At 41.2% G+C, this 26,232-nt stretch overlaps 1 protein-coding gene across 2 annotated transcripts in view; it reads left to right on the top strand.

The window, feature by feature from the left end:
* Positions 1–2,111: 2,111 nt before the first annotated feature.
* dnajb5 (DnaJ heat shock protein family (Hsp40) member B5) overlaps positions 2,112–26,232 on the top strand; it is a 44,320-nt gene continuing 20,199 nt past the window's right edge. Inside the window, exons 1-3 of one of the 2 annotated variants that reach the window (XM_048532203.2) lie at positions 2,112–2,220; positions 2,389–2,644; positions 19,338–19,942. In XM_048532203.2, coding sequence (XP_048388160.2) covers positions 2,434–2,644; positions 19,338–19,942 — 816 coding nt within the window. In that variant the 5' untranslated portion in view covers positions 2,112–2,220; positions 2,389–2,433. Of the gene's footprint in view, positions 2,236–2,388; positions 2,645–19,337; positions 19,943–26,232 lie in introns of both variants that reach the window. The other variant, XM_048532195.2, reaches the window with a different exon arrangement.

Here is a 26,232-nt window from a genome sequence, read left to right as displayed (position 1 = left end):
AAAATAACAACCCAGGACTGGCTTTTTGGTAAGAAGGTACTTATGTCAGTAAACATCTCTAAGTTAAGCTTGATACAGAGCCAAGTAGTCAAAAACATAAGGCTAGTAGCAGATACACATCAATGCACAACGATATGCATGAAGAAAAAACTAGAGGGTTTAAAGCGAGAGGGGTAAGATTGAAAAGTGACCTGAGGGGTAATATCTTCATGCAGAGAGTGGTAAGTGTCTGCATTGGGCTGCCAGAAGAGGTGGAGGAGGTGGGTACAACATTCAAAAGTAATCTGGCTGGGTACATGCACATGAAGGGCTTACAGGGGTGTGGCCAAATACTGGCAAATTGGGCTAGATCGGTTTGCTTGGCATGGACAAGTTGAGCCAAAGGGTCTGTCTCTGTACTGTATAACTCTATGATCACTGGGGAGGAAATGTCAAGCAAACTGGATTGAAGAGTAGCAGCTCAGTTTTGTGATTAGGTATGTTTTTCAAAACAAAAGTCAGTCAATCTCCGAGAGAAACAGTGTTTTAATTTTGTACAACAGGCCAACCAGAAATCTAGCTAAATGAAAATGGGAAAATATCTCGGATTGCCTGTTAGTGAATTATCAGATTGATTTCGTTTTAAAAACCAGGAAGATCAGAAAGAAAATTTCCAACCAATAGAACTTTTCTTGAAATCTCAATGTCACAAATCTGCACTCTGCAAAAATTTCTCATTGCCAGGAATCAAACAAGTAGTATGCCAGGAACAAAAACAAAGTTGCTGGAAAAGCTCAGCTAGTCTGGCAGCATCTGTGAAGGAAAACACAATTAATATTTCAGGTCCAGTGACCCTTCCCAGTGCCTGGAAAAACTTCAGTTCATACGCAGAAAATAGAGATGTGGTTGGGGTAGCAAGTAAACAATAGAATAGAGCCCACAGAGAGAAAAAGACAGTAGGACAGACAAAGGAGTTGCTAACAATCAGGCTGGAAGGGTGAATAGTTGTTAATGGGGACTGTTAGTGACTAACAGGGGGTTTGGAATGGCAGGCTATGTGGTCACAAGGCCTGGTGTGTTGGGGAGGGGGTGGGACATGGGAGAGTTTAGGCCCTAAAATTATGGAACTCAATGTTGAGTCCACAGCGCTGTAGGGTCCCCAAGTGGAAAATGAGGTGTTGTTCTTCCTGCTGACATTGGGCTTTGCTGGAACACTGCAGCAAGCCAGAGGCAGCGATGTTGGCCATAGAGCAGGTGTGTTGGAAGTGGCAGGGAACAGGCAGTTCAGGGTCATTTTTGCAAGCAGAACATGAATGTTCTGCGAAGCAGTCGCCAAGTACATGGAATAATGTAGGTTAGATGGGCTTCAGATTGGTATGGCAGGTCAGCACAACATCAAGGGCCGAAGGGCCTGTACTATGCTGAAATGTTCTATGTTCTAAGTCTACATTTCCTTTCCCCAATGTACAGGAGACCACATTGTGAGCAGCAAATGCAGTAGACTAGATTCTGGGAAGTGCAGGTGAAATGTTGCTTCACCTGGAAGGCAGTATGCCAACCTAGCTATCAACGAGAATTATTATAAATGGATTTAAGAAACCTATTTACATCTGAATGGATGGTTATGGTGGATTCGAGTGACAGAAAAAATGTGATTATTCATATCATTTTTCGTCCGGTTGGTTCGAGAATCAAGAGGAAGTGAGATTGGGAATCAACTAGCCAAACTTATCCTTATTTCTCTTCGAAGTAACCGAACATCGTAATTTCAAATTAAATCACGAACGGTATGTAAAGAAAATGCAGCTAGAGTTTTCCTTCAGTTTAGCTGGACCAACTAAAAATCATCCAACCTGTCCTCTGCAAGCGAATTTGGATCGGAAGCGGTGCTCTGCCGGAATGTTTCTGGTAGTTTCTCTCCCTTCGCCTGATCACACCGCTCTAATTCCAACCTATGACTCATCCTCTGCAGCCTATCTTGCTGGCCGCCGACTTTTTTTAAAATGTCACATGATCGACATCAAACTTTACCAATCACCTCCGGCAAATGGCGGGTGGGCCCGTTAAATGTAAACATCATTGGGGGGTGGGGATGGAGAAGATGGCCCAATTAGCAGTTTAGTGGGTGGGGTCTATGACGTACCCACCGGCATTCAAGCGGCTTACAAGTTTGGTAGCGCGGTATAGTGGTTCTGGTTGACGTGTTGCCTTAAAGTGGGGGGAAAAAAATACTATTTAACGGTAATAGATTTCGAGGTTAGGATTTAAGATGTTCTGAGTTCAAAGTTTTGCTATGCGTTTCTAGTTTTACCACACGGTGGTCACCGGATGGAACTTGTCACTTTTTTTAAACGCAGAAATCTAGGTATTTATGCACTAATAAAATGTTTTTTTTGTTCCCCGATTCAGATAAATCGCTATTGGTTAGTCAGCGTTTCGGATTGAAACAAAATCATGGGTAAAAATTACTACAGTATCCTTGGTATCAGCCCTGAAGCAAGTGACGATGAAATTAAGAAAGCTTACAAAAAAATGGCCTTGAAGTTTCACCCGGATAAAAACAAAGAGCCTAATGCCGAGGAGAAATTTAAAGAGGTGGCCGAAGCTTACGAAGTACTCAGTGATCCCAAGAAAAGATCTGTTTACGATCAGTATGGGGAAGAAGGTGAGTGTGCTTAACTGCTGGCCATTTCCCCGTATCTGCCTGCATGCAGGCATTCTCTGGCAGCAGCGGCTTGGATTTACCGTCTGTGACAATTGAATATTGCAATCCATTGCAGAGAGAAAAAGAAATGTGTAAAAATGAAAAGTCTGCCTCCAAATTCTGCCACAGAATGATTGATTATTGTCCTGATCAATGCAGTTATTTTTATGAACATTTGTGCCTGTGTTTCTATACGCTCTCCGTTATGCTTAAAGGGAAAAATATATTTGTTTGATTTTGAAGGAGACTAGTTTGTCATTGATATGTGACCAGGACTCAAAATAACGAAGCTGAAGGGCACTACTGCCAATTAACATTAAAGGCAGTGTAAGCAATTTGGCGCAGCCTCTGTTGCAGTGAAGTTATTCCAGTATTCGCTGTTATATTTGGAATTAGTGTTGCGATTATTTTATTATTTATGAATTATCTTTAACTTGTTTAGCCCAACACTGTAGGGGTGTTGTCCAGTTAAAACGCTGTTACCTTTTTCTTGGTCTGCTGTTTAAACAGTTAATTAGGGACATAATATGAGCAACTGGTTGTGACTGCAGCCAGTTATATTTGTTTAATTACTTTTTATATTCTTCACCTTTTTTGGAATGTCTAAAGCTATCAAACTCTTCATTCATTAGGCCAAATCTTAGAGAGCCAGTTTCTTAAATCATATGCACCATTAAGAATAATACTTGTGTTTTAACGTTCATTGAAGAGAAATAAAATAGACTCGCAGTTACGTTGCACTTATCATGACTTCAGATTGCCCTAAGACACTATACAGCCCAATAAGTATTTTTGAAGTGTCATAACTGTTGCAATATAGGGGTGGCCCCACCTATAAACCAGCAACAAACTACCCCAGACAGCAAAGTGCGAATGACTAGTTTTGATTTTAGTTGGAAGATAAATATTGTTCAAGATGCCTGGGGTAATACTCCTGTTATAAATAGTTTTCTTGTGATTTATTACCCCAAGAAGGTAGACAGTTTTGTTTCTTAACTGAAAGTAACAAGCTTCATACTCCCTTCACACTGTTGATGCTTTGGCTAGACTTTTTTGTGCTTGATTCTTTTATAGTGAAATTTTGAACTCGTGACCTTTTTGACAGAGGCTTTAGGAAATAAGTTCATTATTTGCTTGTGTTATGGCCAAACCCTGAAGAGTAACAAAGTGGAAATGGTGTCATAAAGGAGCAGAATTGGGCCACTGAGCCATTCAAGGCTGCCCTGCCATTCAATCACGGTTGATAGTTGACTCAACCCCATTTTCGTGACTTCTGTGTTACCCTTGATCCCCTCTTTTTTATTAATCAAGAATCTATCTCCTTTTTAAAGACACTCATTGACTTGGTCTTCACAGCTCTCTACACCAATGAGCTCAATGGATTCACCACTCTCTGGTGCAGACGGTCGTTCTGTAACTTTATTGTAAGAGTTGCCTCTTCGCTCTGAGGCTGTTTCCACAGGTCCTAGTCTCTCCTACTAGAGGAAATATTGTTTCAACGTCCATTCTATTCAGGCTTCGTTATTAAGAGTTCAAATTAGATCACTCCTCATTCTTCTAAACTCCATGAAGTGCAGACACAAGGTCTCAACTCCATCATATGATAACCCCTTCATCCCAGGATCACTTTTGTTAACATTCTCCAAGGCCAGCCCATCCATCCTTCGACTATAAGGCGTGAAATGGCTCACAATATTCTGAATATGGTCTGACCACATTCTACACAGCCTCACAGCACATCCTGCTCTTGTGTTTTAGCCCTCTTGAAATGAATACTGATTTTTGCATTTGCCTTCCTAACTAACAACTGAATCTGTATTTTAACCTTAAGCAAATCCTGAACTAGGACTCAAAGTCCCTTTCCCTATTTAGAAAGTAGACATGCTGCTTCTTCCTATCAAAGTGCATACCTCACACTTTCCCATACTGTATTCCATCTGCCACTTATTTGGCCATGCTCCTAGACTGTCCACATCCTTCTGTATACTCCCTGCTTCCTCAACACTAACTGTCCCTCCACTTATTTTTGTATCACCTGCAAACTTAGCAACAGAGCCCTCATCCTTTGTCCAGATTTGTTAATGTATTAGGTGAATACTTGTAGGTCCAACACGGAACCCCAAAACTCCACTAATCCACTGACTGCCATCTTGAAAAAGGATTCTTTACCTCTACTTTCTACCAATCCTTGATTTGTATGCTTGTACCTTGCCCCTAACATCATCGGTTCATCTTATTTCACAGAATCCCTGACAGCATGAAGTAGTCCATTCAGCCCATCGAGTCCACCCACATGCTCTCTAGAGAGGATCCCATCCAGACTAAACCAGCTACTCTATCCCTGTAACCCTGAATTTCCCATGGCTAATCCACCTAACCTCCACATCTTTGGACTGTGGAAGGAAACTGGAGCACCCGCAGATAGGAATGTGCAAACTCCACACAGACACCAAAGGCTGGAATCAAACCTGGGTCCCTGACCCTGCGAGGCAGCAGTGCTAATCACTGACCCACCATACTGCTGTATATTTAGCAGCCTGTTGTGTGGCAGCTTGTTTAAGGTCTTCTGAAAATTCAGAACACATTCATTGGCTGGCTTCGTTTAACCTCCTCCACAGATTTCTAGATTTGTCAGACATGATCTCCCCTTGACAAAGCCATGCTGATTGGGCCCCGTTCCAATATTCTGCCGTCTTGTCCTTAATAATGGATTTTAAAATCTTACCAATGATTGCAGCTGGTTGGACTGACCTGTAACTTCCCTCCTTCCTTAAATAAGGTGTTATAATTGGCCATTTTACAGTCTGCTGGGATCCTCCCTGCCTCCAGTGATTCTTGAAAGATCACTATCCTTCAGGATCCTGTGATGCAGTCCTTCCAATCTGGCTGCGTTATCCTGATTTGCTGCTATACTCGCCTCTGTCCCCAACTCTCTTGAAGTCCTGGTATGCTACTAGTATCTTTCACTATTAAGACTGATGCAGAGTTTCTCTGTCACTTCTTTTTGTTCCCATTGCTATTTCTCCAGCCTCCTTTTCTAGTTGGTCAATGTTAACTCTTGCCCCTCTGTTTCACGTTTTTAGATATCTTGAAAAGAAATCTTGCTGTCTTTTATTACTAGGTAGTTTACCTGATTTTTCACCTGTACTTTTTTTTCCCCCCACTTTTTTTGTTTTTTTTGTCCTCTGGTTTTTAAAGTCTTCCCAATCATCTAGCTTCTGACTAATCTTTACCATCTTGTTTTGTTTTCTTTTTTGTATTGTCCGTAACTTACCTTTGTTGGCCATGGTTGCATCATCCTCCCCTTAGAATGCTGCTCCATCGTGGGGGTGCATTTCTGCTGCACCTCCTGAATTACCCCCAGAAGCTCCTGTCATTGCTGCCCCACTATCCTCTCTGTCTGCTTGGCTCCCCTTCCAGTCAACTCGAGGCAGCTTCGCCCTTGTCTTTGCAGTTATGTCTAATTCCAGCTTCTCCCCCTCAAACTGCAGGGTGAATTCTATCACACTGTGGTCACCACCTCCTTCTCTCAAGCTTCCTAATCAAGTCTGCTTTGTTGCACATCACCACCAAATCCAGAACTGCTTGTTCCCTTAGTGGGATCTGCTACCAACCTTTCCCAGTCCACCTGTATATTGAAGTCCCCGTGATTATTGTAATAGTGCCTTTCTTATATGCCTTTTTAATCATCAGATTTATTTTCTGCCCCATAATCCTGACCACAGCTAGGGGACCTGTACATGACTCCAGTAGGGTCTTACTTTCCTTTGCAGTTCCTCAACTCTATCCACATGAATTCTATGCCTTCCAACCCTTTATCGTTCTTGCTATCAATTTGATTTCAGTCCTTGCTAACGAGCCAATTTCGCCCCCTCTGCCAATCTGCCTGTCCTTTTTAGATATGATATTTATTTCCCAGCTGATTCTCTTGCTGCCATGTCTCTGTGATGCCCACCACATCATAATCACCAATTTCAATCTGTGCTACAAGCTCATTTACCTTGTTTCGTTTACTGCTTGCATTTAAGTACAATATGCTCAGTCCTGTGTTGACTGACTGCGTCTTGTCTCACAGTTGTCCTCTTATCCAACATGTGTGAAGTTAGGCCAGAAAGTATGGAAACGGCCTGGAACCTATTATTTGTGCTGGAAAATAGATCTTGATCTATATTCTTAACATGGACTACAAGCCATTGAGTAATATTGAAAGAGCATACTTGAACTGCATCTTTTGTTGCCGATCCCATTCTTCTCACCTTAAACAGAGCAGAGGCACCCAAGCATTAAATATCTTGCGAGAAAAGTTACAAAATTGATTCCTAAAGTAATGATCTAAGTTATGAAGATTTCAAGAAGGTTTGAGAAATAATCTTGGCAGCAAATTAATGGAAAAGGTAACTCTAGAAAATTACTTTTTTAAATTTGCTATCAACTTAATTCAAAGTGTAAATTGAAACGAATGAAGCAAAATTAGGACTGAGGTTGGCGTGTTTTGCTTGCAGTGAATTGTTTCCTGATTTTCTTTTTTGGGATCTTCTGGATAGGTAAACTGGAGTAAGCGGAGTTATTTCCATAAATACCTTGTGAAATGTATAAAATTTCAAGTTGGACAATTTTATAGAACCCTATTTTTCAAGCAAACTGCAATGATCTAACTAAAGTATTCAAATTTGCATTGCTCATTTTTGTCTCTTTGAATTTTAAACTCTATAATCCAAAATACAAGTATTTTGTAAAAGAATGCAGTCAGTCACAAGATTCATGGTTTAAAATAATTTTATTACACTAAAATCAAAGAACCTGAAAGTAATTTCATTCTGATCTTAATGTTATATTAGAGGTAAAAATATGATGTGCTCAATTACTTGCATTCAACTTTGAATGCCTTCAAACTCCTTGTAGACTTGCACCCCACAAACCCTTCCGTCAAGATACTTTTCAAAGCTTCAAGATTAACTGCTTGGTCTGGGTACTTGTCAATGACTTGTACATGGCTGAGAGTTCTTAGACATTCCATTTACTTCAAGCAAGATTGCCCCTTCAAATCTCCCCAAGTATCCTAAGACTGCAAGCTCCCCTTTCAACATGGATGTCACTGACATCTTAAGCATAGCCAATTCCAATCAAAACTCCCCTAGTTATAATATTCATATTGTGTGTTCAGTCTTCCCTTTCTTCTGCTCAGTTTGATACCAGAAATTGAAATGTCTGTTAGCAGAGTCCCCCAGTTATCACGAAACTTACCCCTTCGGTGAGGACCCGGAATTTCAAGCTAATTCTGCTTCTAGTCTTCTTTCGGCTGGCTGTAAACTCTCTGACTGAACTGTTAGAATAGTGAGGCAGCCGAGGAACCTAATACTTCAATGATCAACCTGAGCCCAGTCTTCCTGTCTCCCCAACCAGAGACACATGCACACCCACCCATGCCTGTGCACTCCTCCCCCTCCCCTCCTCGCCCCACACCCCCCCCTTGCTGCCTTCTCGTGCAAGACAACCTGGTCACATGATCGCTTACTGAAACCTGGCTTTTTAGTCAAAAGTTAGATCCTTTCTTTACAAGAACCCCATCCTACCACCACCAACCTTCAAAAAAGCACATCACAGTTGACATTGGTGCCAGTTGTAAGTATAACCTTTTATGTCAGCCAGAGTGATTTCTAGAGTAATACACCTTATGTCATGTTGTATTGCTCTCCTGTTGAGCAGTGTGCTCTTAATGTAGAATCTTTAGCAAAACCAAAACAGCTAAAAGCACTACACAGTCATTACCAGATGAAAATTAACAACATATCAAAAAAGTTAGATATCTGAGCAGATCACAATAAACTTGATTGAGAAGAGACACTATTCCAGAGTTTACATTCCATCAGCCCTTTACCTACCTATATATGGGTATCCTGTATCTAAGGAAGATAGAAGCTTTTGGGAATTCCTGAAATGTAGGTTTAAGTGTGGTTACTCCAGCTATGATTTAGGGATGTAATCGTACTGGTAAGGGTGCAGAGATGTACCAAGTTATTACCTGGGCTGATAGTTTGTTTTAAAGGGAGATTGGACAGGCTAGGCTTGTTTTCTTTGGAGCAAAGGAGATTGAGAGGGGACATGATTATGATGTGTAAAATTGAGGGACAAAGGGTAGATAGGAAGAAACTTCCCCTGATGGAGGGATCAATGACGGGACGACTTAGATTTAAGGGAAGGGGAAGCATCTTGTAAACTTTAGTTGCACTCTGTCCATAGCCAGAACATCCTTCCTCAGATGGTGTAGCCAAATCTGCGCACAGTACTGTGTGTTCTCAGCAAGGTCCTGTACAATTCCAGCAAGTCAATCATCTGCCTATGAAAGCCAACATATCACTTGCAACTTCCACTGCCTGCCGCACATGCGCACGCACTTTTAATGATTAGAGTACAAAGACACCCAGATTTCAACGTTCCATCCCCCTCCCTTTCCCAAACTGTTGCCATCCAGATGATCTGCCTTCATGTTTTTGCCAGTGAATCACCTTGCATTTATCTACATTATACTTCATTGCCATGAATTTGCCTACTCACTCCAAACACACTGAAGCATCTCTGCATCCACCTTGTGGCTCACCCTTCCACACCAAGAGAAGCGATGCCCTAGCGATATTATCTGTAGACGCTTAAATCCAGAGACCCAGGTAATGGTTCTCTATCCATATCCGTATACTTCCCACCCACCTATATGCCCCCTCAAAAGTTCTATATTGTTTAAGCTTTACATGCTAAGCTGTTATGTAGGCCTCTTCTGAAAGTCCAAGTAGATCACCATAAAGGAGGAGCCTGTAAATACTTAAACTTTTGAAAGGCATTTGATGTGGTTCCACATAAACAGTTATTGTAATGATGTAGCAGAAAACGTGCATAAAAGCCTATCTAACAGGGAACAGAAGGCATAAATCTTGTTTTTTGGCTTGGTAAGATTTATATCTAATGGACTTCCACAGGTATCAATATTGGGAGTTAAAATATTTGCAATAGGTATTAATAATTTGAATGGTGGGATCTCCATGTATGATTTACAGATGAAGCAAAGATGGACAGGAATGTATGTTGTCCAAAGGACAAATCTGCAAAGGTACGTACACTTGAGTGGGCAAATAAAATTGCAGATGGAATATAATCTGGGAAAATGTGAATCTGAACATTTTTTGGTAGGAAGAATAAAAATGTGGAATTATTATTTAAATCGGGAGTTGGCAGACTTTGAGGAGTGCAGAAGGATCTAGGAAAACACGTTGGGAGCAGGAGCTGGCCGACATACTATTTCCTGCTTGTTTCTTAGTTGTCAGGACACAAGCGTAGTTGTGCTAGAAATCAAATCCCACTGTTTCACAAGTAGTTCTAAGTGTGAGACAAGACTAATGTAATCTGAGACTGCTACGTAAGGTAAACCCACCTGTAGGTTTCATTAACACACTAATAAAAACTTTATAATAAACATGTCTGTAACATCTAAAATCTGGTCACGGATTATTAATTACTACTATGAAAACTTAAACATTACCTTTTTTTTCTCAGTCCTGACTTTCATTCATACAAAGGACAGACAAGACAGACAAACGCTACTTTTTAGGAATATTGTGGGTGGAAAGCATAGGCAAAGAGGCATAGAGTTTGAATAAAGGCCTAAACCAACAGGGATGGAATAGGATGGCTTTTTTTCCCTCAGTTCTGCAGGTTTGGCAACATGTACAGAGTGGGTAAATGTCATGTAATTTGCACATTTATTGCTCTAGTTATACCTTTATCAGAAGTGTGTTCCCAATGCGGGAGATGGTTATCAGCCACCACAACATACCCGTGATGTCACCCGTTGGTGTGTGGGGACTGCTTTTCTTGCAAAACCTTGACAGGGTGCTTTTCTGAAACCAAGAACATTATGGAAAGCCCTTGTACCTGTTTTCACAAAGTGTAGTTTTTTAATTGACTTCCCTACTGCAGTAAGGAATCATTTATTAGAAGGAAATTTTCAAGAACAGCTGCAAAACACTTAAGTAACTTCATTATTACTCCAAACTTGCATCTCACAAAGCTTTAAATTTTGCACAGCATCTAGATGCAGCGTAAAATCTGGTAGCCAATCTGATTCCATCACTAATTTGAGTGGATTAGTTTGGCCACCCAAATATCTGAACATGATCTCCGTGAATGTTGACACTATTCAGCATAAGGTGAACATTGCAACCACATTTGGTCCAGTTCTAACCTGATATCAACACTTACTACTTCTCACAAGAGGAGAGGTTTTGCTGATATGGTACAAATGTTACCATTTAAGCTATTGATTTGTGGCGATGCTGGTGTAGGACTGGGGGTGAACAAAGTCAGAAATCACCAACATCAGCTTATCGTCCAACAGGCTTATTTGAAATCACAAGCTTTTGGAATCCTTTTGTTCGGTGAAGTGGAGGGAAGTGTACAGGCACAATATAGGCGGAAAGATTAAACCTGTTGGGCTATAACCTGATGTCAAAGAACAAAGAAAATTATAGCACAGGAACAGGCCCTTTGGCCCTCTAAGCCTGCGCCGATCCAGATCCTCTATCTAAACTTGTCACCTATTTTCCAAGAATCTGTATCCCTCTGCTCCCTGCCCATTCATCTATCTGTCTAGATAGATCTTAAATGACACTATATCGTGCCCACCTCTGCTGGTAACGTGTTCCAGGCACCCACCACCCTCTGCATAAAGAACTTGCCTTGCATATCTCCCTTAAATTTCTCCCCCCTCACCTTGAAATCATGACCCCTAGTAATTGAGTCCCCGACTCTGGGGTGGTGGGGGGAAGCTTCTTGCTAACCACCCTGTCTATACCTCATGATTTTGTAGATCTCAATCAGGTCCCCCTCAACCTGTCTTTCTAATGTAAATATTCCTAATCTACTCAACCTCCTTCTCCATAGCTAATGCCCTCCATACCAGGCAACATCCTGGTGAGCCACCTCTGCACCCCCTCCAAAGAATCCACATCCTTTTGATAATGTGACCAGAACTGTACGCAGTATTCCAAGTGTGGTCAAATGAAAGTCCTATACAACTGTAACATGACCTAACAACTCTTGTACTCAGTACCCCATTCAGTGAATGAATGAAAGCATGCCCTATGCTGCCTTGACCACTCTATCAACCTGCATTGCCACTTTCAGGGTACAGACAACCTGAACACCCAGATCTCTCTTTGCATCAATTTTGTCCAGGGCTCTTCCATTTACTGTACAGTTCGCTCTTGAATTGGATTTTCCAAAATGCTTCACCTCACATTTGCCTGGATTGAACTCCATCTGTCATTTCTCCACCCAACTCTCCAATCTATCTGTATTCTGCTGCATTCTCTGATAGTCCCCTTCACTATCTGCTACTCCATCAATCTTCATATCATCTGCAAACTTGCTAATCAGACCAACTATACCTTCCTCCAAATCATTTATGTATATCTCAAACGACACAGGTCCCTATGGAACACCACTGGTCACAGTTCTCCATTTTGAGAAACTCTCTTCCACTACACCTGTCCCCTGTTGCTCAACCAGTTTTCTCTCTCCATCTAGTTTGTACCCACTAGACCCCATGCAACTTCACTTTCTCCATCAGCCTACCATGGGGAACCTTATCAAACACCTTACTGAAGTCCATGTATATGAATTCTACAGCCCTCCCCTCATCTATCAACTTTGTCACTTCCTCAAAGACGTCTATCAAGTTGGTAAGATATGACCTTCCCTGCGCACAACCATGCTGCCTATCACTAATAAGCCCATTTTCTTCCAAATGTAAATAGATCCTATCCCTCTGTAACTTCTCCAGCAGCAACCCCACCACTGACGTCAGGCTCACCGGTCTCTCATTACTTGGATTATCCTTGCTACCCTCCTTAAACAAGGGGACAACATTAGCAGTTCTCCAGTCCTCGGGACCTCACTTGTGCTCAATGATGCTGCGAAGATATCTGTTAATGCACCAGCTATTTCCTGTCTCGCTTCCCTCTAACCTGGTACAGATTCGATCTGGACTAGGGTACTTGTCCACCCTAATGCCTTTTAGAATACCCAACACTTGCCCGCTCCTTCTGCTGACCTAACCTAGAGTAAGCAAACACCTACCCCTAACCTCAGCATCCGTCATGTCCCTCTCCTCAGCGAATACTGATGCAAAGTACTTTTTAAGAATCTTACTCATTTTCTCTGACTCCTGTGACTGTCATGTGACCTCCGACCATTTTAAACAGTGGCAGTTATTTGAAGTCATTAATAATGTTTTTGGGTTATTGCCAATTGTCACTCCAACTTTGCACATACAGGTCCAGCATTCTGTCTTGTTTTGGAATAGATTTGTAGCTCAGGTTGTGGGTGTTGAGGTCGGTTGGCTCACCGAGCTGGTTTGTTGTTCCACAGTTTTGTTACCATGCTGGGTAACATCAGTGTAGCCTCTGAAGTGTCAGTGTGATTTCCCGCCTGGTTTTTTAACTCTGGAGTTTGAGTTTAAAAACCAGATAGGAAAACACACAACGCTTCATCAGAGGCTGCACTGATGATGTTACCCAGCATGGTACCAAAACATCTGTGGAACAACAAACCAGCTCAGTGAGCCAACCAACCTCAACAACTTTTTCCTGCATTGGTATTAAGCTATGTTTGTGACTATTTCCTAATCTTGGTTTTATTTAATGCTTGTTACCACTTTATTTCATTTGATTCATATCATAATTTATAGTCAAGTAAAGAAAAAAATAATTGAATCAGTATTGGGCTGCAAAATAGAATATTTTCTAACCAAAGACCTGAGCTGGGATAATAGAATGCAAAAATTAAAGGTAGTATTTCCCCAGTTTGACTTGTCTTTAGTTCAAGTTGGATAGAGTGGTATTTGAATGCTGCCTGAAGAAAAGTGATTTTTGTTGTTGGCATCACTGATTCCAAATAGCAAATATGACTTATTTTGGTTTGTGGTGTCAGCTACTTAGTTCACATCGACTAGTATAGTGATTCTGCTATCATTGGGAGGAAAGGTATGTGTGGGCAAACGGGAGATGATTGTTCCAGCAAAATAGTCCCTAAGTGACTCGTCTCTGCTTTCACAACTGAGATAGCAACATGTGCTGCAATCTTAACCTACATAATTTAACATTATGATGCATTACATAAAACAAAAGCTGAAGAACTGCAGATGCTGGAAATCGGGAACAAAATTAAATTGCTGGAAAAACAGCAGGTCTGGCAGCACCTGTGGAGATAAAGCAGGGAGTTAATGTTTCAGGTCCAGTGACCTTCTAAACTACTGCGATTTATTTTTTTTTCCCCCCCAGCAGTTTATGTTCCCATTTAGATTATGGTTCATTATCCTTTCTTGACTTCTGCAGGATCTTTCAATGCATTAAATTCAATGGGAGTCAGCAATAAGGTTCCATTCTATTCCATTCTATTCCGTCTGGAACAGGTCTGGCAATAACTTGCTGCATAATAACTTCTGGAGTCCATTAAGAACCAAGACTTGGTCCTCCTTTGTGTTACCCCTTAACAACATTATCTTCAGACAATTGGTAAGCTTCTGTGTACACCAAGACTTAGTCATAGTCATGCAGCATGAAAACAGACCCTTTGGTTGGTATTGTCGAGTTGGACTAGTATCTTCAACTGAACTAATCCCATTTTCCTGTGTTTGATCTATATCCCTCTAAACTTTCTTTGTTTATGTAACTGTCTTTTAAATGTTGTAATTGTACTGCCCTCTACCACTTCCTCTGGTATATCATTCTATACCCACTGAACAAAGTGCCCCTCAGGTCCCTTTTAAATATTTCCCCTCTCTCCATAAACCTGTGCACTTCAAATTTGCATTCCTCCCTACCCTGGAAAAAAGACTTTGGCTTGTTCATCATATTCATGCATCTCATGAACTTATCCTCTATAGGGTCATCCCTTAGCCTCCGCTACTTCGGGGAAATTGTTGCAGTCTATCCTTCTAACTCAAACCCTCTAATCCTGGAAACATCCTTGTACGTTTATTTTTGTACCCTTTCAAGTTTAATAAAAACCTTCCAATGTTTTGTTCAACTGCAACAAGGTGTCCCAAATCCTACATGCAGTGATCAGACCAATGAAGGCAAGCATGCCAAAAGTAGCCTTCTCCACCCTGTCTAACTGCAATGGTACTTTCAAGGAAATATGAATCTGCACTCCTAGGTCCATCAACTAGGTCTATTAACTAAGTCCTGCCCTGGTTTGCCTTGCCAAAACACAATGCCTCCCATTTATCTAATCCATTGGCCATATCTCAGCCAATTGGCCCAACTGATCAAGATCTCAACTTATTCTTCAGTAATCTTCTTCACAGTCCACTACAACACCAATTTTCTTCAAGCATGATGGTGAAAATCTGTGATGGCTTTCCAACTTCAAGTATGAAATTCTGCCCTTAAGTGACTTTCTGACCTCCACCTTGTGTGTGAACTTGACTTATATCTCATGTCTTTAGATGCTGATGTCTAAACTGTTGACAGGATTCACCTAATGAAGTTAGTCTCATCTGGTCACGTTGTTTCAGCACTGGTTTTCAGCCATGAAGACCCAGCCATAAAGCAACCTCGTGTCCAGAGAAACCTAATGTAACTGTATAGCTCTTGGAAAGCCCAAACTGCAGGTGTGAGAGACACCTGGGGCAAGAGTCAGGTAAAGGAACTGCTGAGTGAACGGGGGAGATATGAGCGTAGGGAGAAGGACTGGTTGCAATTTATGTAGGGAGAGGATCTTTACTGATTCTTCTGTGTCATCAGGAAATCTGGAGAGCTTAACTAAAATTCATGTAAGTGTACAAAATATTTTAAAATTCATATTTGTAATGTGTTGACCTCTCTCGAACTTTGAAACTATCACAACACTCGATATATAATTAATCAGAGTCCTAGAGATAAAGAGCATGGAAACAGGGCCAAATGTTGGCAAATGGAACTAGATTTATTTGGGATGTCTAGTTGACATGAATGCCCAATAGTGTACGCTTTCTGGACTTTGGCTGAAGCTGAAAAAAAACACGCCCAGTTAGTCAAACTTTTCCTCTGTCATCTTTTAGTGTGAGAAAATTCCACCAATACCTTTTTATATGGGCATAAATTTGTAATAGTAATGAACTACAAACCCCTGTTAGGGCTCCTTAGATAGGAAAGGGTCATGCTACCCATAGCTTCAGGTGAAATTCAGCAGTAGGCTTTTCTTTGAATGTTCAGTTACAAATTGGACACCATCTGGGAGGCAAAGTGGCAAATGTGGATGCCCGGAGATGCCTCCCACTGGTGGTGCTGCCGCCAATGGAGTCTATTCAGGTTTCAAGCTTTCCAAGCACCCTTCCACTCACCACTGACGATATCAGACTAAGGACACAAGAGGATCCTGTCTTGGTAAAACTAAAACAGCTGGTGGTGATGAGTGAAACTAAAAAGGGCCATCAAAACCAGGAGTAAAACCTTTCTGAATCTGGTGAGAACAGATCGTCATACACCATGGCATATTATGAGGAGCAAGAGTGGTTCTCCTGAGCAAAGGTTGCCACCAGATTCCAGGTGAATTCCACCAGAGGTTCATCCAGTGTTTTCCAAAATTAAGATGTGGTGAGAAGTTGTATCTGGTGGCCAGGATTGGATTTGGACATTAGTCACATTGTTGGCACTCTAGGCACTGCCCCAAAGGACAAAAATTACTGCTAGCAGCTCCCCCCCACATTCACAGAAATGGCCGCATAAACCCTGGAATCTTTATTGCACATCAGCTCCATGTCTCACTTGAGATCATAGTGTGCCAACAGCTTAGATGATAACTGCTTCTTCACTTCCTTTTAAAGGCTACATCATGGCTACAAGATCATTTTCCAAGGCTGACTCTCTTTTTCAATAGCAGATGCAAAGGTGCTAGGATAGAGTCCAGGCAACGTAAGAATTTTCTGTAATAATTCACCAATCCAAGGAAAGACATAACACCTGGGAGCCAGGGTACCTTTTTTGATTTTACTCGCCGTATCTCCAATGGGTGTAACTCAGTCTTGTTCTCTGTAGCCCAAGTAGGTCACTTGGGGTGCCTGGACTATAGTGTTCCCTTCTAAGGTGTACACCCACCTGGAGAAACATTTAAGCACTATTTCTAAGTTCTCAATGCCCTTTTAGGGTTAAGGAGAATCCAGAGGAATTCGACAATACGTTAAGGACAAATGAATAAGTAAGGAGACAATAGGACCCCTTTAAAGATCAGCAAGGCCACCTATGTGTGGAACTATAAGAAATGGGGCAGTACTAAATGAGTATTTCATGTCAGCATTTACTGTGGAGAAGGATATGGAAGACAGAGAACTTGGGGAAATAAATAGTGACATCTTGAAGAATATCCATAATACAGAAGTGGTGGTGCTGGATATCTTTAAAATGCATAAAGGTGGATGAATCCCCAAGACTTTGTCAGGTACTTAGAATTCTGAGGGAAGATTGGGAAGTGCTTGCTAGACCCCTTGCTGAGATTTGTATCATCAAGCCACAAATGAGGTGCTAGAAGACTGAAGGTTAGCTAACACAATGCTACTATTTAAGAAAGGTGCCAAGTAAAAGCCAGGGAACTATATACCGACGAGCCTGACATCCATGGTGGGCACATTGTTGGAGGCAGTCCACAGGGACAGCGTTTGCATATATTTGGAAAGGAAAAGACTGATTTTAGGGATAGTCAGTATGGCTTTGTGTGTCAGAATTGGGGTCTCACAAACTTAATTGAGTTTTTTTTTGAAATAATGAAAAAGATTGCAGGTATCAAATCATACTACTTACTGACATTAGTGAGCTAAATTTTGGCCTAATTGATGATGCTTTTCCTTTTTGAATTGTGGAGTTCCACTGAAGGGTTGTTACATAATTTCACTTGACTTGACTGTTGAAGCAGTAAAACATTAGAATATTAGACTGAGATCCAAGACTCCAGTTTGAGTCAGATATTTAAAAAATAAATTGACTTATCCCTGGTGTGGAAAGTGTCAATTTTGCCGAATTTTCAATGAAAGCAGTTAATGAAGTGTGCTTGGGTGCCTGTTAACTGCTCAAGATTGAGTGTCAGTGGAGATTTCTGATTATATCCTTTTGACCAATGCAAGAACTTGTGTGGAAAAGTCTTTATGGAAATCTTTTTCTCTTATCTGGGAAGCAGAGAAGAGCTTTTCTAACTCTTCCCAAAACTGTAGGTACATGATGGAAAAAGCCACTTGCTGATTATATTTGCTTCAGATTTCCAGAGTATTTTTTATTTTGGTAATCTAACATTACAATGACTAAGATAACTATCAAAGCTGTCTGTTCAATATTTAGGGTAGTTCTGTGATCACAGAATTTGAAAAGTTTTTTTTGGAGGCTGCAGAAAATTTAAAACTGATTGCATAATGCTTATATTGAGGGCGGGGGGGGAGAAAGGGAGAAGATAAAAACTAATGCAAAAGAACAAAATAAGTTTTCACTTAAATCTGTCTGCACTGAATGATTTGTTTGTTATCTCATGTTGAAACTAGCCACAATTAGTCTTGACTCCACAGTGTGTGTGTGTGTGTGTTAGTGTTATTTTGCTGCTGTTTAATCCTTGAACAGTTACTTTAGCTATGCTGTGATGTTAAAAGTTATCATCACTATTTGCGTGAAAAATTGTAGTACATTTGAAGATATTGAATAGAAAATATTGGCTCACTGGAGGTGAGGTAAATGCACACTAACCAAGATGCATTTGATTTCACAATATAACCCACAGATGACAACAATTCACTTGGGCGGGTAACTGTGACAGCTAGAGCATGCTGCATTAATGTCCATTAAAACATTTCTGTTGAATTCTGCATACAATTACGAATAGTTGGTCCTCTTCAACTTGAGTGCTGTGCATAGATCAGTATATCCATTAGGGACTCAACAATCTGGCCTGCCTTTCAATTGGCATACCTAATTATGAATCTTCAAATAGCAGCATGTGAAACATTACTTCTAAAGTTTAAAGATCTGTAATTATTTTACACATGCACTTGACTTTGTGGTCCGTGGCTTGTGGTGTAATTAATGTGTTCTCGATCAAGCTCACAGACATTTTAATATAATAGTAACTCTCCAGAGTCCAAAAGGTTTCCTAACTGTGGGTCAGCCAGTTTTGTCTTTTGGACAAAATTTGAGAACCAATTATTTTGGTTCTTGGTCATTTGTTTATAAATATAGATTAAGTTTCAGAGTTAGCTGCTGAATTTCATAAAACCAAATTTATACAATCAAATACGCAAATGTACAAGCTTTAAGCAGGTAATTTAGAATTTAGCAGTTGATGTGTGTTAAAGGGATCCTTAAATTACCTGGTTAAGATAAATTTTCACAGTCCTTTCTTTAGGTTTTGGCTGCAAAATTTGACATTCAAAGCACTAAACTGTAGTTTTCACATCAGGTTCACTATAGTCTGCATTACTCCACTAATCACAAAGATACGTGTAATAACTCCTCCAATAGGATGCTGTGGTACTTGAAACATTGCATCATTTATTTCTCTCTGATTCAGTTCCAAGTTATGTGATTATAAGGTGCGATTTCTGTGGATTTGTCTTTGTGACTTGTTTGTAATCTGTTTTATATGACAGGTCTGAAGGCTGGAGGAGCCTCTACTGGTGGCCCTGGTAATACGTTCCACTACACTTTTCATGGTGATCCCCATGCTACTTTTGCATCCTTTTTTGGTGGTTCCAGTCCTTTTGATATTTTCTTTGGCACTCCAGGACGCTCCAGAATGAGTGCTGACTTTAGTCATGATGACATGGACATTGATGATGATGACCATGATCCCTTCAATGCATTTAACCATTTTGGTTTCAATGGAATGAATGGATTTCACCGGCGGCATCCAGGTTCCCTTCATACTCGGAGAAAGATACAGGATCCCCCAGTCATTCATGAACTTAGAGTATCCCTTGAAGAAATCTACCATGGTTGCACTAAAAGAATGAAGATCACCCGTAGACGGTTGAATCCAGATGGCCGAACCACAAGGACCGAAGACAAGATTTTGAACGTTGTTATTAAAAAAGGTTGGAAAGAGGGCACAAAAATCACATTCCCCAGGGAAGGTGATGAAACAGCAACCAACATCCCAGCTGATATTGTCTTTATTCTGAAAGATAAACCTCATCTTCATTTCAAGAGAGATGGATCCAATGTAGTTTATGTCGTGAAAGTCACTCTTAGGGAAGTAAGTACAAAAGTTTTTTTAAATTTATTTTTACAGACTTTCTTAATCCTAGAATCTCTACAGTGGAAGTGTGCCATTCAGCCTATCGAGTCCACACTAACCTTCTGAGGAGCATTTCTTCTCCCATCACTAAGCCTGCATTTTCCATGGCTAATCAATCTAGCCTGCACATCCCTGGACACTACGGACAATTTAGCATAACCAGCCCACCTAACCTGCACATTTTTGAACTGGGAGGAAAGCAGAGCACCCAGAAGAAACCCATGTAAAAATGGGGAGAATGTGCAAACTCCACACAGTCACTCAAGGGTGGAAATGGACCCAGGTCCTTGGCACTGTGAGACAGCAGTGCTGACCACTGAGCCATTTCTGTGAACCAGTATTTATACACTGGGTGGGTGGCGAGTAGTAAAATCAACCTCTGGCTTTCCTGGGAATCAAACTGAGCTTCTAGTTGAACAAGGAGTTGACTCTTTAAATTGTCAGGGATGGCGTTGAAAATGTTGGATCCAGCAGCTAATTGGAAGGCAAGCAGCTCATTGATTTCAACTGTTGTCACTTGCATTTGGCTACCAGTTTTCTTGAGATTCAGGAAACCAACAATCTAGCATTGTGATTTCCCAACTGAAATTTATAGGGCACACAAGGTCATTATCACAAACCCATCCCTTTTGAAGCAGGATTGACCCCTGAATCTCACTTCTTCATCCCAATATGCTGTCTATCCATTCTTTCCCTGGACTAGCCAATCCAAGGCAGTTATTAACTTGTGACTTGGCTATTCAGCTACAGAACAGCTCCTCAGTTGCACAATAATTTCTTTCTCAGACACCATTGTTGAATGGACTTGCAGCTGCTGGTTACATGACCACAGTGTTTAAAATTTTCTCATTTCCAGAAATGTCATTAGTGAACATTTCCCTCCCCTCCTGACTGTCAGTTAGAAATTTAGCTAGTGTTCCAAGTCTAGCCCCCTCTATTTTCTATGACTGCATCCATAATCATGCTTTTTGTCCTTGGCATGTCCACTGTAGAAATACTGACTCTGGTTACTATATTTGTAAAGTGTAAAATGAAAATGTTTGTCTTTGTCCCACACTTCCAAGTCAGTGTCTACAATTTCATTACACCTTGTGTCAGTTAAAATTCATGAATGATGAGTCACAATCCTAGTTCAGTGGGTTAAAGGGAAGGCAACAGAATGGTGGCCTTATTTCAAAGGAAATGGACTATGAAAGTAGGGAGGTTTTGCTAAAACATTGGAGCTGGAGGAACACAGCAGGCCAAGCAGCATCAGAGGCACAGGGACTGTTCCTCTGCTGCCTGGCCTGCTGTGTTCCTCCAGCTGCACACTTGGTTATCTCTGACTCCAGCATCTACAGTCCTTGCTATCTTAAGACATCACTAAGATCTCTGCTAGAATACTGTGAACTGTTTTGGGCCCTTTGCTTAAGGAAAGATGTACTGGCATGGGAGGCTGGCTGGAGAAGATTCACTAGGCTGATATTGGGTATGGAGGGACTGCCTTATGAGGAGGGATTGAGTAGATTTGGTCTGTATTCATTGGAACATTGAGAGGTGGGTCTATTGAAATGTGATTCTTCAAGATGGGGCGTATGCAGAATGGCTGTTCCCTTGTAGGAGAAACCAGGACCGGGGGCTTTATTTCTGAATAAGGGAGTTGCACATTTAAGTCAGACTGGGGTAAGTTCTTCTCTGAAGATACTGAATCAGTGGAATTCTTTAGCACTCAGTGCTAAAGAGACTAAGTCATTAAGCATAATCAAGGTTGAGAATGACAAATTAATCAATGGGGTCAGATTTTTGGGGAACAGGCAGAAAATTGAAATTAAGAGTTATCAGATCCGCTATAACCAGTCAAGCAGACTGGCTGATTTCTGCTGCTGTGTCTTATGGCCTTTGTGGTTGCCCCATCCAGGTAATCTCTTCAATGACCTTTTTTTATATATTCAGCAACTGTGCTTGCTTTCTTTTAGTAGGATTTTTAACCTGTGATACTGTGAAAATATTCTGATGTTAAGACGATTAGTGTTTCACACTGTCATTCTTACCTGATGCCATTAACACTTGTCAGAATCTTTGCTTATTAGGTCTTGTTGAGTAGGTGCAATAATGCTATGATTGAGAGAACAATTGCATTATATGTCCATTGTCAGCTTCCCATGCAAAGCTTGCTTAGCTACAAGGATATCTCACTACAGGCTACATTTAGCATGAAAAGTGGCATATTCCAGATACTTCGCATGGAATCACTGCCCCTAATGGCTTCCAGTATATCACCAGTCCTGAAACCATTGAACTCTCATATTTTACTTTGATCCTTTAATGGGGATTTCTTGTGGCTCAGATAACCAGGTGTAGAGCTGGATGAACACAGCAGGCCAAGCAGCATCATAGGAGCAAGAGAGCTGACATTTCAGGTCAAAGAATGGTCTAAACCCGAAACGTCAGCCTTCCTACTCCTCTGCTGCTCGGCCTGCTGTGTTCATCCAGCTCTACACCTTGTTGTCTCAGATTCTCCAGCATCTGCAGTTCCTACTATTTCTTGTGACACAGTTGTTGTGTCATTATCTCTGGTCTAGGAGGCCCAGGGGTATGAATTATCACCTCTGAACAGGTTAATTAGAAAAAATCATCTTTGATCCTTGACCGGAGTCTAAATAACACTACTTTTGTTAACGATCTTTCCACACGCAACCAGTGGTTGCACCTTTTACAACCACAGCAAGATTAAATGAATCCATGACAAATCCCCTCATCAGAATAAAGCTGTTTGTAGCTAGTATAATGGCCCCAAATTGATCATTGTCATCAACTTTGAGAATTGTCTTGCATCTCTTCTAAAACCCTGCTGTTCCACTCTGAACAATTCATTGTCCAATGATATTTTGAATCACATTTAAAGCGACTATTGTTCCCTAGACAATCCTGAGGTTTATCAGTCTGTTGTTTATTGGTCCAATCTTGTTTTACAATCTTTTTAGATTAGATTCCTTAGTGTGGAAACTTCGGCCGAACAAGTCCACAGCACCCCTTGAAGCATCCTACCCGTACCCCCACACCCCTGAGCACTACAGGCAATTTGGTATGGTCAATCCACCTAGCCCCCACATCTTTGGACTGTGGGAGGAAACCCATGCAGACACGGGGAGAACATGCTAACCACTGAGCCACCGTGCCGCCCTAAAAAATTGCCTTCATCCTGATCCATTTTGTCTAACGTTTTTTTTCTGTTGAACTGATGTCACCGACTCCTACCTGAGAATTCTTTAAAGAGTCACCCATCTCATTTAATCCAACAAGGCTGCTAGAAATGATTTTCTTTCCTAAACAAACAACTGACACTGCAGTTAAGACCAGGAGCTGTCTCTACGTCAGATCTAAATAATTCAGCAATTCAAAATCAGCAGTACTGGCCCTCGCGCTCTTGCTCTCTCGCACTCTTTGTTTTGTTTTGTTTCGTTTTCCCTTCCCTTCCCACCCCACACTATTGAAGCCCGTGATCTATTTCTATTAGTCAGACTACACCTCAAAGTCATGGTTAATTGATCACCTTTCTTGTAAATCTGAACCGTGAACATTGTAGAAAATCTGAGGCTTTCAGTATCTAACCAACTGGCAAAATACTTATCACTTCACCTTTTTTAAGTAGTGACAGTGCCTAAGGCACGCTTATTTTCCCTTAAGTATGCAACCATGTCCTTTGTTTCTGCTTCCTGGTCCCATGGTCATAAGGTTTAATTTGAAGAATTATTGGTGGATTATCATACTGTAACCACTTACACTTGTTTCCAGCCATTTTCTCAAAAGTAACTCATCACAGCCCCTTTTGAGGGGCTACAGAACTTCCCTGGTTTCCAATCTTTATCTTAGGCGACCATTCCCTGCTACTGCATTATACTTTTGAGAGCCAGAGCGTGAAATAGAAAACCAAATGCTGAGCTTTCACTTGATACTAGATTTGTTTAGTGTGCAATACTACAAATGTCCCCGTCAATCTTAAGGGAGAAGAGACTTGGAAGAGATGTTTGGGAATCAGATCACTCTAGTAGGTTGTCGAGATTGCAAATGATTTTTAAGATACTTTACTGAGTTTATTCGTAATAAATAGTTGAGATGATGAACAAGCTAAATAGACAGGAAAAGCATACACTAATATAAAGGGACCAAGGGTTATGGAAATGAGAAATTTCAGCCATGATCAAAAGTTAGAGCAAACCTGATGCCTAATTCTGTTCCTATATCTTATGGTCTTGAATCTTACAGACCCTCTGGCAGGTATATCTTGTCTTGAATAAAAGATGAAAATTCCTCACTATATTTCCAGGTGTGTTGTCACCAAGGCTCTACAACAAAACTCCCTACTCTTGTACTTGAATCATCTTGCCATGAAGGTCAACAACCAACAGTCTTCCTGACTGCTGCTGTAAATTTTAAATGTTTGACTCTCTCTAATCCTGTGGCACAATTTGCGGATGAGTGTATCGCTTCAAAACTCTCACTGTTCTTTGAGCTTTCACAGAGAGAATATTGACTTCCTCGCATCCTTGTGTATTGTTTTCACTTAAATAATCAATTGTCCTCTTGAATGCCTGAATTGAACTTATCTCCACCCCATTTAGAATTTAGAAACATTACATTCCAGATCCACTGGTGTGAATGTTGCTGTGTGAATAAGTTTTCTTCTTGCACCATATTTATTTCTTTTGCAAACCATTTTAAATTTGTATTGTTGATCCATTAACAGATGCAAAAAAACTCTCATACCTTGCCAGGTTTGTCTACAGATTTCCCAATAGCAGTAGCAAAATGTCCTGTAAGAAACTTGCACCATTCAGGTGCATCCTATCTGGCTTGTGTTAGTGCCACCTTCACCAGAGCCAGTGCCTGCATCCTAGGGATGTAAGGCCCTCCCTTCTGTATCATTTTTCCAGTCACTCACTCATTTGCCTGTTCTTCTATATTCACTTGCATTTGGCACTGGTATAATCTGAAGGCAACTACATTTGATGTCCTGCTTATTCACTTTCTCCTCTAAATTCTGATTGCAGGACCACGTCCTCTTCCACACCTGGCTTCACTAGTACCACTTTTGGGCCACAACCTCTCACTGTTCACCATCCCCCAGAAGAACGTTACCAATGTAGCTACCCTGGCATCCTAGATCGTGGCACCCAGGAAGTCTCACACCTTCCTGGTCGTGTCTGTAGCCACAAGCACCTATCTATTCCCTTGTTTAACACAACCTCTGTCACTATTGTTCTTTGTTCTTTGTTTCTTTTGTTCTTGCCCCCCCCCCCCCAGCATCCTGAACAGCTGAGCCACACTCAATATGTTAAACATGACTCTCTATCTGCATCCTCATCAGCTTCAAAAGCAGACCAGCTGCTTTTTGACCTTGAACTGCTAGATAGTCACTGATTCCCAAAATGCCTCTAGACATTATGGTGTGACCTCCTCTGAATGCACCTGAACCCCTAGGTCTGTGTTCTACAACACTACCCAAGGCCCTACCATGAATTGTACAAGCCCTGCCCTTGTTGTTTTACCAAGATGCAATATCTAGCATTTATCCAAATTAAGCTCCATCTGCCACTCCTCAGCCCATTGACTAAATTGATCGAGATCTCTTTGCAATCTTAGATAACCTTCACTGTCACTATACCACCAATTTTGGTGTCATCCACAAGTTTACAAACAGTGCGTCCTATGTTCTCATCCCAACCATTTTATATAAATGACAAACAGTGGACCAGTACCAATCCTTGTGGAACACTGGTCACAGTACTCCAGTCTGAAAAACAATCCTCCACCACCACCTTCTGTCTCCTACAGTCAAGCCAATTTTGTATTCAATTGGCAAGCTCACCCTGAATTCTGTCAGAAGTCACAACACCAAGTTATGGTCCAATATTTGGAATTGCACCAGCTTTTGGAGTGCAGTCCCTTCATCGGGTGCAGTAAGAAAGCAAGGTGCGCACACAGTTGAAAAGCAGAGAGATCAAAAGATCACACGACCTAGTGTGATTGGAGTATCAATGATACATCTCAGCAGGTGACCAGGAGTGTTAGACGGTGAGTAAAGTACTCTCCACTCACCAGTTGTGTGATCTATTAATCTCGTTGCCTTAAACTCCTGTGTGCCTTGCTGTCTCACTGCACCTAACCAAGTGGCTGTGCTCCAAAGGCTTGTGATTTCAAATAAACCTGTTGAACTGTAACCTGGTATTGTGTGATTTCTGACTTTGTCCACCCCAGTCCAACATGGG

Source organism: Stegostoma tigrinum, chromosome 1 (assembly GCF_030684315.1).
Source record: "Stegostoma tigrinum isolate sSteTig4 chromosome 1, sSteTig4.hap1, whole genome shotgun sequence".
Classification (NCBI taxonomy): Eukaryota; Metazoa; Chordata; class Chondrichthyes; order Orectolobiformes; family Stegostomatidae; genus Stegostoma; species Stegostoma tigrinum.
This window is presented reverse-complemented; position numbering and strand designations above follow the sequence as displayed.